Source organism: Podarcis raffonei, chromosome 5 (assembly GCF_027172205.1).
Source record: "Podarcis raffonei isolate rPodRaf1 chromosome 5, rPodRaf1.pri, whole genome shotgun sequence".
Taxonomy (NCBI): Eukaryota; Metazoa; Chordata; class Lepidosauria; order Squamata; family Lacertidae; genus Podarcis; species Podarcis raffonei.
In genome coordinates this window covers 10446078-10458357 of record NC_070606.1, presented here as the reverse complement: position 1 = coordinate 10458357, position 12280 = coordinate 10446078, and the positions used below count along the sequence as shown (strand labels likewise).

General features: G+C 54.6%; 1 protein-coding gene across 1 annotated transcript; it reads right to left on the bottom strand.

Moving 5' to 3' along the window:
• Positions 1-3144: 3144 nt before the first annotated feature.
• On the bottom strand, positions 3145-10800 carry NKX1-1 (NK1 homeobox 1). Its single transcript, XM_053387423.1, has 2 exons — positions 10344-10800; positions 3145-5154 (listed from the first exon to the last, which is right to left on the bottom strand). Exons 1-2 carry the CDS (start codon positions 10702-10704, stop codon positions 4316-4318), a joined length of 1200 nt encoding a protein of 399 aa, XP_053243398.1. The 5' UTR covers positions 10705-10800; the 3' UTR covers positions 3145-4315.
• Between the last annotated feature and the right edge of the window lie 1480 nt (positions 10801-12280).

The window sequence follows — 12280 nt, the reverse complement described above, 5'->3', positions numbered from 1 at the left end:
AAAAGGGGAATGTTACTCTGCTAAATTATAGAACTTGTTAACACAAGTTGGGAAGAATATAATTAAACAATATATCCTCTCCTGCCTCCCTGAACATTCCCACACTTTACAGTTGCACTTTGATGGGCACTCATCAGCTACATCTTCTGTGGCACTGGCAATGTTTTCTATTAGGGGTGTGTGGCTGCGGATAACTGTTGCACAGCATTGCAAAGGTCCATTGAGAAAACACACACACACACACACACACACACACTTCTGCAAAAGGTGCAGGGAAATGTAGGATAATCACAAACTTTTATCTCCCCTGCAGTGAAAAGTGAAGGTTTTGGGGAAAGTGTGTATTGAGAACGAGTATTAAAATAAATAATATAAAATAAATATGGTTCTGTCAGTTTTGGGGAATATAAAAGAAGGTAGCTCTTCCTTCCTAAGGATTCCATTTCCCCTATCCGAGGTCGAAGGTTCAATACAGGTGAGAGGAAAGTGGCAAACAGGTTCTGTGGTGGAAAGGCACCATCCCCAACAATAGTGAATAGTAGTTGGTTCACATGGAAATCTGTCACAAGAGTAACCAAAATAGTGCAGGGGGATAATAAAATGAGGAAAATTCTAAAATAAAAGACCAGAAGCAGCTGAGTAACTACAGGGTGATGAATTCACCATGTGGCTCAGGAGCAACCAATAAGTAGCATTACTGCAAAAAACAAACAACAACAACAAAACCCTCTAATCTTGATGAGATCTGAGCCTTTGTAGGAAAAGAGCCACTGCAGATCTAGGATTGGAGGTGGTAGCCTGGCAGGGATCCCCTTGGCGTTGCAGGCGCTTGCCCACAGCTAAGGTAACACCAGAAAGGAGGTTTAAATTCCCGGTAGAATCCTTTCCCCAGACCAAGCAGCAGATGGGGACACTGTGCAGCAAGTCAAATCATAAGAACCCAGCCCAAATCTATCCCTCTAAAGCTCTTTCTTCTGTGGGACCTGGGAAGGGTGGCATAGGAACATAATAAATAAACACATTTGGGTGCTGCTATTATGAGCAGATGAAGAACATTTACCAGCCACTCTTTTCTGCCTTGGCTCTCAGAGCTGCTACAGGGGAAAGTACTGGCTCTGCTGAAATGTGTTTTTGTGCTCATGGGTTGGGGGTGGGCGGAGAGAGAAGGGGGGCAGTCAGTTTGGGCCTAGGAGTTGCTGAGGATACAAATGCGCGTGTGCACACACTTGAACTCAGGGGGGCTTACTTCTGAGTAGCCACGCAAAAGGTGGGATTCGGCTAAGGAGTCCTGTCAGCTGCTCAACCGGTCCTGCTGGGGCAGCAGTGCCCCCCTCTCCTTCCCCAAGCCCCCCCCAAAAATTGGCTGCAGGGGAGCGGGAGAACCCCAGAACAGTGCAAGAGGGAGGGTTGTTGTTGTTGTTGTTGTTGTTGTTGTTGTTGTTATTGCCTTGGGCAAGATAAAGCGGCTAAGAAATTCAATAAATAATAAAATTTCAAGGCATGCCCCGCTTGGTTTCGATGCATTGATGCGTTTGTTTGTTTGTTTGTAGGTCGTTTTGGGCAACGTAAACGCGGGTGGCGCTGTGGGTTAAACTACAGAGCCTAGGACTTGCTGATCAGAAGATCGGCGGTTTGAATCCCCGCAACGGGGTGAACTCTTGTTGCTCGGTCCCTGCTCCTGCCAACCTAGCAGTTCGAAAACATGTCAAAGTGCAAGTAGATAAATAGGTACCACTCTGGCGGGAAGGTAAACGGCGTTTCCGGGCGCTGCTCTGGTTTGCTGGCCACATGACCCAGAAGCTGTACGCCGGCTCCTTCGGCCAATAAAGCGAGATGAGCGCCGCAACCCCCGAGTTGGCCACGACTGGACCTAATGGTCAGGGTCTCTTTATCTTTACCTTGGGTTGCTTTGGGCAACGTAAAGTCACAGTTCCCACCCAGCGCTGACGACATAGCACTTGGTGGAATTCCTCCTCCCATTATACAGTCCTGTTGCCATCCTCCCTAACCAATGGCCACGCTGACCGGCCTGGGGACGATGCAACTTTGTATATAGTTTTTTGTTGCCTAGCCAGCCGTGTCTGCATATGTCAGTAGCAGAATTCTGCGTTTTATTAGCGGAATTCTTTGCCTTCCTTCGTCCCCTAGCCCCGTCACGCGCTCCTCCTGCTCCCTCTGGCGGCCGAGCGCGCCCAGCGCAGACCCAGCCAGCTGCGCGCCCCTCCTTCTTCTCCCTCTCGCTCCCTTTCCATTCCCAGCCGTCGAGGCCGTCTGCGCGAAGCTGTAATTTCTCTGTCAGAAATTATAACTTCCTCGCTCCTCAAGTGTCAGCGGTGGCAGCAAGAGGCTGTCAAAAATGCTCAGCGGAGGAAGCAAACGAGAGGAAGGAGCTAATGGGATTAGAAAGAAGTCGTTTAATTCTGTCACCGCGCGCCGAGGAAGGACCGTCCGTCCCCAAAGGAAGGCCCTGTCACCTGAACGCCAGGAGCCAGCGGGGACCCCTCGCCCGCCCCCTCCGGCCCCGGGGCCAGCAGGGCTAACGCTGCCCAGCCGGCCCCCTGCAAAACGCGGCGGGGCTTTGCGCCTCGCCAGCAGGAATCTTGCGCGCCGTCGAAAACGCGCTGGCAGCTGGAGGGCGCAGGAATGCAGCCCGCGAGAGAAGTCCCCCCCCCCATTGCAATCTAAAAACATCCGCACCTCGCAAGTCCAAAGGCTAACGTTGCCAAACTGTGGGGATCGGGAAGGGAATGCAAAGTGCCCCCCTCGGCCTGGCTGCAAAACCTACTGACCTGGGTTGAACTCCGTCCTGCGCGCCTCCCGACGCGCCACAGAGCTGCGGAAGATAAGCCAAATATTTCTGGCTTTTAATAAATAGCTTAAATGACAAATCATTATTATTGATAATATGCATCATCTCGTTTGACTTCTAAATTACACCGGCTACTGAGAGGGAAAGCGGAGTTTTTCTGTTTTTGTTTTTGGCGTGGTGGGGGGTCGGAATGGGAAATGAAAAAGCTCCCGAAACGCAGCAAGTTTTAAAGAGGGGGAAACCAAATATTGGCTAAGAAACTGATTACATATTTTATGTACACAAATAATGGCAGTATTGGTACATTTTAAAAAATACAACCACGACCGGTTTATTACACTTATTTAATCCCAACACATTATATTCGCTGTCTTTGGAAACTACCAAGAGAAGAACCTTTACACGCACACACGAATTATTGGAGAGGGGCCGGGGAATAAACGAGGGGAAATAACGTCCACACAGAAAAAAGTCTACATGCGGAATATGTTTCTCTCCAAACCAGAAACGCTGGAGGTGTTGGGGGAAGACGCGGCAGCCTTCTCGGTGGCTTTGGGCTTATTTGAAAACTAGAAACATTAAAGGCAGCCGGATCCATGTACGGTTAAGCGGCCTGCACGGTTGCAACGGGATAGCGGAGCGCGCGCCTTGAAATCTTCCGGAAATCACAAGGGGCGGGGGACTAAGAACTGCTTAACTTTGGCTGGATCGTGAGTGACCTAGATTATTTGCTTCTTCTGTCAACGCCAACTAACTCTGGCGATGACTGCAGTGTTTTTTCTCTTTTTCTTTCTTTTTTTTAAAAAAAGGTTAAAAACAGTCGCTCAGGCAGAACATATTCGACTAAATCAATTCTTTATTGATTTAGATTTCCAGCAAAGTGCTTTCTATACCTTTTGGATCAATGTTTCCTGCGCACTTTATACACAAATTATAAAGTTAAAATTTTTATAACATCCAGAAATATACATAGTTGACTGATGTTACAAAAAAGCTTGTCTCTTTCTCCCTCGTTTTTTTTTTAAACGCATTTCCGGTAAGACAGCCCCCTCGGTTTTCCATTTTTAAACTCCCTCCTCCCAGTTCCTCGTCCTTTTTTAAAAACAGCGACGCTGAAGTGCGTAAAAGCGCGGGGTCCCGTGGGCGGAGAGCGCCTCATTTCTTCGACGGCGCCTGGAAGGGACGCCGCGCCCCGTTTCCCCATGAGAGTCTGCGGGGCAGAGGCATCTTGGACAGGGGGCGGTGGATAAAGGGGACCCGGGCAAAGAAGGGGCAGCGCGCATTATTTACATGGAGAGGCGGCCTCCTTCGGCCTCTGTTCAGTTTGTCCCGCAGCTCAGAGCAACGTGACGGGTGCCCGCAGGCGAGAATCGTCCGTGGACCAGGCGCCAGGGTACCTATCCTCTTCGCTCCGTCGGGTGGACGCGGGGACCGTAGGAGGCCGGCCCCGCGCAAGTCTCCTGCTCCGCAAGGGCTGGTGGCAGCGGCGGGGGCCCCGTCGGTCCCTCAGAGGTGCGGCGTGTAGAAGGCGGGCGCGCCGTAGGTTTGCGAGCCCAGCACGAAGGGCGAGAGGACGGCGGGGCTGGGCAGGAAAGGCAGTTGGGCTGCGCACACCAGCCCGCTGGCCGGGTGGCTGCCGTAGGCGCCCGGCGGGCCGTGCATGGCCAGGCCGTGGCCGCCCATGGGGGGCGAATGGCTGAGGGGGCTGAGCGCGCCGGGCAGCCCCCCACCGCCGCCCCCCACGCCGCCGCCGCCGCCCGTCGGGGCGCTGGTGTCTGCGCCGGGGTTCTGCTTCTTCCACTTGGTGCGCCGGTTCTGGAACCAGATCTTGACCTGCGTCTCGGTGAGGCTGAGGGACAGCGCCAAGTTGAGTCGCTCGCACACCGACAGGTACCGTGTGGCCTTGAACTTGTTTTCCAAAGCCACCAACTGCTCGTACGTGAAGGCTGTCCGCGCCCGGCGGGGCTTGCCCGACTTGGAATCCGAGCCCGGGCGCTTGCGCTTGGCTTTGCCCGACGGCGCGGACGCCGCCGACGCTGCTTGCTGGCCCTGCGCCTGGGCCTGAGGCTGCGGCGGCTGCCCTCCGGAGGCGCCTCCGGGCTGCTGAGGCGGCGGGGGCGGCGGGTGAGCCCCGAGGTCGTCCGCGGCTAGGCTGCCGCCGCCTCCCGCCTCGAGGGCGCCCCCCTCGCTGTGGCTGCTGCTCTCCTCGCTGCACAGCTCCTCTTCCTCCTCGTCCTCTTCCTCCTCGTCCTCCTCCTCGTCGGGGGCTTCGCTGCCCGCGCAGGGGCTCCTCCGCTTGCTCGGATCCAGCTCGGCCTCCTCGCTCCGGTACAGCTCGCCGGGCTCTGCACACACAAGCGAAAGAGAGTGAGCCGGGCGGGCTCCTGCGGCCGTCCTCGCCCCCACCCCTCCAAGCGCAAAGCACACATACAGCCCCTTCTGGGCCCGGGGTGGCCGGCGCCCAGGACAACAGCGCCAGGCGCAGCCCGTCAAAAACGGAAAAGGAGGAGACATTCCTTTGCCAGCCGTCCAGTCTTGGGCACATTTCGCCACCCGCACAACCGAAGTCTCTCGGTTCTAGTTTGCTCACCCTACCCCTCTCCCCATAAGTTCCTCAGACTACAGCTCTGCAAACATGCGTGGATCTGCGGTTCTGCCCTAGTAGGGGTCAGAAATGTGTCGTTCAAAAGCGAGGCGCGTCTACTTAGCCACTTTTACATTATTCGTGATCCTGATGGTGGGCATTGGTGTCCGCACCCGGGAGGGGGCCGTCTCTCCTTCCCCCACCCTAATACTCCAGATTCCCACTTTTCATTTAAAAGAGAAAGTTTCTAGTAGCCATTCTCATTTGTTGCGTGAGAAACTTGCCTCCCTGCCTGCCCTGCTCTGCTCTCGGTGCTTGAAGAATTAAGTTGTATCAGGGACCGAGATCTCGAAAAGCAGAGCTAGCCAATGAAACAAACAGAAGGCGAGACTCTTGGTCTTTTATAAAACCTTTTCTGCTGGTCTTCGCTGGTGGGGAGAAAAAAAAAGATTGCTGCCCCACAGGAAAACAATTCGGGGGTCTGGAGTTTTGGTTTAGCTTTGATTGGGGTAGTATTGTTTACCGATAAATTTATTCATAATAAAAGCGTGTCAGCCAAGGTAACAGCCAAGACGGGAGCTCATAATGTTTCTAACTTGGGTCTTATTTCATACCCAAAAAAATGTGATTTTCTTCATTCTGTTAATACCAATGCGCATAAAATCCTCCATGTTTCTGCCATATTGCAGGGGACAGGAGGGTGCCTAAGAAATTGAGGGGTCTCGCCAGCGCTACAAAGTAACCTAGTGTCGTTATACCCATTTTGCTGAAGTACTTTAGGACAGCCCTAAAGTATAGCTCAGTGTTGTTAACCTGGTATTTGGGTCGTGTGCTTTTGTTGTGTGTTTTGTTTTGTTTTACGCAGCGGGCTGTGAAGTTGATTGTCAGAGCAATTAATAAAGGCTAGGAGGAAGTAAATGGAGTCAGGGAAATAATTCAGGTGGTCAGTGGTGAAAACGGACAGAGATTGGTCTGGACGCCGTGTCCACCTGTAGGTGGGCAGTAGACCTGGAGCACCAGCTTCTCAGAGACCAGGTCTGTCCAGGCGTCACCGCTGAAGACCTGCTCTCTGATGCAAGTTAGCTTTGTCTATTTATTTTTAGTTTTTACTTCCTTCGCCCCCCTCAGAAAAATCACTGTGAATGCCCATTTTACGCAAAGCAAGGATTAGTTGGTTGTAAGTCACTTTGGGTTACCTTGGGCAAGATAAAACTACTTCAAAATTATTATTATTATTATTATTATTATTATTATTATTATTAGTCCCACCCTCTACACGCCTTACTCCCACTCCTTGTCCTCAACTTGCGGCCTTGAAAGTTCAGGGAGCGGCAGATGAGGAAGCAGAAGCGGGGCCCGGGTGTGAGGTCAGCTGGCCGGAGGCTCTGTTTGGAAAGGCGAAACTGGAGCGCGGCAGAGGCCTTTGGACGCGGCCTGAAGGTGGGTGGCGTCGCCTTTGAGCCCCGGGACCTATTTGTTGAATGCTCTGCCGCTGCAATTTAGGAGGAGAGGGAGGGGGCAGGCGGGGGGGCGACACCAGGAGCTTCCTCCTTCGCGGCAGGCCGCCAGGCGATGGTCGCCTCTGTTGTTTTGGGGGTCTCATCGCGCGCGTCCAGAGCCATCCAGGGGGCCTGCGAGTCGTGCTGGGAAGGGCCCAGAAGACCCCCAGAAGGGGAGCCCAGGCCCAGGGGGAGGTTTCACTCCCCTGCTTTGAACCGCCAAACCACAAAACTCCGGGTCCCCCTTAAGTACCCAAAGCGCGCGTTCCCTGGCATGGCTTGGAGATGGGACCTCTGGGGTGACTTCCTAGGCTGCTGGCATCCTGCACTATAGACTTCAGGTCCTTTTCCCCTCAGCCCAGAAGATTATCAGTCGACGGAACTGTTTTGGCTTCCTAAAAGTACTGCACTGCCAGGAACGCGCGGGCTCAACTTGGAGGACAAAACTCCCAACTAAATAATAATATTTTATTTTTTTTAAAAAAGGCTTAATGATTAAAAAAATAATAAGCACTATCTCATTGGTCAAAGGATCGGTGTCCTTCGCTTGCTGCCTTGCAGCCTGCGCAAATCGAAGCCTGAGAAGCCGGGAACGGACCGCGGGGGAAGCCCGGAGAAACGCTTCTCTCCAGCCAGCTGAGCTGGGCGAATGGCGGGCACTCCGTCCCGCAACACCCAGATTTCGTGGAAATAATGGCCCCCTCATTCCCTACTGCAAAGGACTTGTTGAAGGCAGGCAGAACACATGCAGTTTATGGCCTGATTTTTAAAAAGCTGGTTGTTGTTCTTTGTTTTATTTAAAAAGGTCAGAAAGTGCCCTTGATCCGAATGGAGCCGGAAAAGCAAGCCGTACGTCGCTCACTTCCCATCAAAGCTTTGTCTGTCCGTTATTTGCTTATTCGTTTTGTTTTTGTTTTTGTTTTTTTGGTTATCCCCTGGAAGAAGGATTTAATTGGACCAAATACTTGTATCGATTGCTAGAGCAGATCCAAACTTAATTAAACCAATTCTGTGTAATGTACAAAGCAGTTAGCGGTCACTTAATTTGTTTGGGGTTATATATTAATCGCCAATTAATGGGACTCGGGCGAGAGTCGGGCTCTTGCCGGTGCCCCCAGACCTCCCCAGTGTTTTGCTTTCGCCGACGAGGCAAATGAGCGAAGAAGAAAATCTCACTTTTCGAAAGCCAGCAGCTCCCGGGTGGCAAAACGCGGCCTGGGGATGGTTTGTTTGTTTGGTTTTAAAAGCCTTAAATCGCCAAGACCCCCCAAACTTCTCAGGGAAGTTCGCGCACTTAAATTATTGGAGGAAACATGAAATCCAGGATACAAGGCTTGGGCGTAAAATACACAGATTTCCTTCCTGTGCAATATCGACCTCCTTTAAACCAGAACTAATTGTACAGCGGATCTCAAATTTGGCTCGGTGTAAACGAATTTATAGAGAAATTGTTTTAACGCGGGCTGTTGCAGGATCCTCGCCGGACAAAAGAAACCGCAACCTCATTTCTGAAGTGGGGAGTTGTCGGACAATCGAGCTCTCCAAAGCTTGGCTTGTCGCCTCCCCCGGGGAAAGGTGCAGAAACTCCGGCGCGCGATCGGGAAATTTGAAGCTCAGTGAAAGTTTAGGCAAAATGGTTTGGTTTTGCAAAGCCTCTGGGTGCGCGCGGCATTTCTTGCGCGGGGGCTTTTCTTGCCACAAAACTGTATCCTTTCGGGGCGCTTCGATAGGAGGCTTTCCCATTCGACTGCGCCCCAAAGTTTTGCCTAGAAGAAAAGTGCGAGCGCAGCAGTCTCGCCGATCGAGGTCCCTAAACTCCTCGAAGATCCTCTCCTGCCCCACCACGCCCTTAGGATCTGGCCCCAGGAGTGGGGTCCAGACGGGCCCTGGCACTGGGAGTAGGAAAGCTGGGCCTCCGCGCCTCCTGGCCAGGACTGTTTGGGACACCCGCGGCCCCGAGCGACCCGAGGACCTCTCTGGGCTCCCTGAGCAAGCGGCTGGAAGCCGGAGTGTCCCGGAGCGCGGGGCCCAAGAGTAGACGCAGGCCTTGGAGGCTGGGTGCGAACCGCCGGGCACGGAGTTGCGCGCCTGCTGACTTTGCGCAGGCCTCCGGCGGCTCGCGTTTCCAGGGATGTGGCCGGCTCTGCTTCTTCCAGCACCCCGGGGCCCCCCCGGTCCCACGCAGGGGTGTCCCAGCCCACGGAACCGGAGGGGAGCAAGGGCGAGGGCGGGGGCGTCGGGAGCCTAGCAGGGACCCGCGGAGGCAAAAGCAATCTGGCGCCCGGGTCGAACGCCCTTCCCGGTCGATAGGCAGCCCTAATAAGTGTAATAGGTTTTAATCGAGTAATTATCCGAATTTTGACCCTATAATTTAGATGTTAGGCGAGAGTTTGCAAGGTGCTTGAAAGAGATATGCACAATTCGATAATAGGATATCGACCCGCTCAGTCCTACACGCCACTCTGGGGCGATTTCCCCCATTATGCAGCCTCTTTACGCTGCTAAGCACATTTTACTTTAAATGTAATCGAAGGAATTTAATTGTTTTTCCAGAGATAACCAGCATTTTGTCACAATTAGTCTGATTTGTCCTTAAAAAAAGCTAAAGAGGGAGGGAGAGAGAGAAAATTGAATCTGTCGCCGGGAGCGAAAAGCCAGGTCTGTGCTTGTGTGTGTGTGTGTGTGTTTTAAAAAAAGAACATCCCTGGACCTTAAAGGCACATTTCCCCCCGAAAAAGGTTAACTTGGGGGACCAGAACCCGCGCAGGAAAGGCGGCGGTTGCGGTTCTGAAGCAATTGGAGGGCTCTGGCAGGCTTCCCGCTAACGCCAGCCGCTCTCCAGTGGCCCAGGCGGTTGTCGCGGCTGCCTCCCCCTCAAAAGGGGACTTGGCTGCGTGGTGCCATCTCCTGAGAACCTAGCCGGCCACCTGGAGTTGCAGGATGCTGCCTGGCTTGTCCGTTCCCTTCAGCCTGAGTCCAAGAAAGCAGCGCGCAGAGTCTGCCCCGGCCTTAAAGCTTAGGCGCGCACAGAGCAGGCATCTTCCAGCGCTGGAGCGCCGGCCCGGGCCCCTTCCTCTCCGGCAAGAGAAATTCTCCAGGCCGAGAAAGGAGGCGTCTTTCTCCTTTCCCAGGCTCCCTCTCCCTCTGCCTAGTCCCCCACTTGGTGGCATTGCCTGGCACAAAACTTTGGGCGCGACTGACCGGGAAGAGTTCCGCCAAGCCCTCCCTTCCCCTCTCTGCAGAGGGCCTCGGGGGCTTGCCCGCTCTCCTGAGCGCCTCTGCTCCCCTTGGCTGGCCCGCAGCAACAGAGGAGCGCCTCCTGCGCGGAGACAGAAGGGGCGGACGAGCCAATGCAGGCGATTAGACGGGACCCACCGGGGTCATCCGTGGCTGCTGCTGCTGCGGGGTCGGGGATGCCAGGAAGGCGGCGAGGGCGGCCCGTGGTACTTACTGCGCAGGTCGGCCGCGGACTTTCTCCTGGCTGCCTGGAAGTCGTCAGCCAGAGCCTTGGCATCCACGCCCGCCTCGTCCAGCTTCTCCTCGCCCACCAGCGTGTACTCTCCGCCGGCCGCGGCTTTGTAGAGCACGGCGCAGTGCCTGCGGCTCTTGCTGTTGAATTTGTTGGGGTCCAGGATGTCCAGCACCGAGAAGGAGGTGGTTCTGTGCACCACGGGCAAGGCGCCGCCCGCCCCTTCGGGCCCGGCCGTGTTGTTGGCGTTCTCGCTTCCCTGCCTGTCCCTGCTGACGGGGCACGAGTAGACCGGCGGCAGGTCGCTGCTGGGCGTCAGGCGCTGCTCCGCCGGCCCGTCCATGCTGTCCCCCCTCGGCCAGCTGCACGACCCGGGCTCCCCCAAGAGGCACTCCGGAGGGCTCGCTGCCGCCGCCGCCACCGCCGCCGCCGCTGCAGCCGGAATAGAGACGTCACCCACCTGAGCCTTGTCTCGCCTCACGTTCATGACTCCTCACAGAGCAGCCCTCCCCCCTCCACCGCCCTCCCCCTCCGGATGACTTCCTTCTGCAAACTTCGCCTGGAAACACCCCCTCCGGAGGAGGAGGAGGAGGAGGAACTTGGCAGGGAAAGCGAGGCGCGGAGAGTGTGCGGGCGCGTCTGTGCGCTCCGCTCCAAAAGGTCCCTGCGCTGCTGCGGCTTCTGACCCCCGCCCCTCCTCTCTGGGGGGGCAGCCTAGACATTTATCCCACCCTCCTTTCCCGCAGGAGGGGGGGCTTCGTTATGCATTCATATTTAGCACCCGGTGGTAATTGGCTGCAAATTAATCCCTTGCCCAGAACAGCCAGCAACCTTGGTCCCAGAGGAGCGCGCAGGAGGGTGGAGAGGGGGCGGCCGGGAGGGTGAAGGATGGCGGGGTTGCCGGAGATATACTTCGCTGTCAGCTCGGTTTCAGCGCCCTCCACTCATCTGGAAAGCATCTAAATAGCCTTATTTGGCGAGGTGGGAGGAGAAGGAGGCGCTCGCTTTGAAATAATTGCGGGATCCGCCGAAACGCCGCGCTCGGGCTCAGCGACTGGAGAGGCTGCTTTCCACCCCCAGGCGCAAATTGCGCGCAAAAGTCACTCGCCCCCAGTCCCACGGTGGGTCTTGACCATCGCCGCCCTCCAGATCCGCCCCTAAGTAGCAGCACTTGCTCACGAACAAGGACACACTGACGTTCAGAAGAACCACAGATACGTGAGAAGCTCGGGACCTTTTCACAGGAAGGTGGAGGGACGCCAAACGGATTATCCGGCCCTCTTAGCGCAAGGGAACCCCTCGAATTCCACATTCAGGTTCCCCTCCTGACCCTGTTCTGGAATTAGTGAGAGAGGAAATTGCCCAGGAGCAGGGGGCCCGGGCTAGATAGACCTGGGATGCCAAGACCTCCTGCAAAGCAGTGCGGGGAGGGCGGCGGGATTAGAACTCCCCACCCAATAATTTGCACTTCAGCTGGAACATACAATAAAAAGAACAGGACTTTTCAGCCCATGGGGGGGGGTAGGGGAAAATGCAATTTCCTTTGCTATCTGGAAATTTCTGCAATTTGCTTCTTTGAGGGCGTTAATTCTGTTCTTGTTTTGGATGTCTAGATCACGGCGGCTTGAATTACCTGCCAAAAGAAAGGCCGGGACTGGAGACAGAATAAACGAAAAATTAGGGGGGTGGGGTTTTTTTCCCCTTTCCCTTTTTTCTTTTTTGCCTTTGAGTCTAGTGACACATACAAGGGCAGGTCTTTTGCAATTACCGCGAGCAATGATCCTTTGGAAAGCAGAAATTAAAACTTGGAAGGAATAATGGGTAAAGCAATCAGCTGTAATTTTGGTCGGGCTCGGACATGATTAGCCCATCAGTGGGCCGGGCCCAGGGGAGTCCCTGCAGGCAGGAGAGCCGGCGCG

Bases quoted from the DNA above. Each gene is read 5' to 3' on its own strand.
- NKX1-1 (XM_053387423.1), bottom strand. From the start codon at position 10,704: ATGGACGGGCCGGCGGAGCAGCGCCTGACGCCCAGCAGCGACCTGCCG. The intron at 5,155-10,343 runs GTAAGTACCACG...TTGTGTGTGCAG, and splicing joins GTCCGCGGCCGACCTGCGCA to AGCCCGGCGAGCTGTACCGG.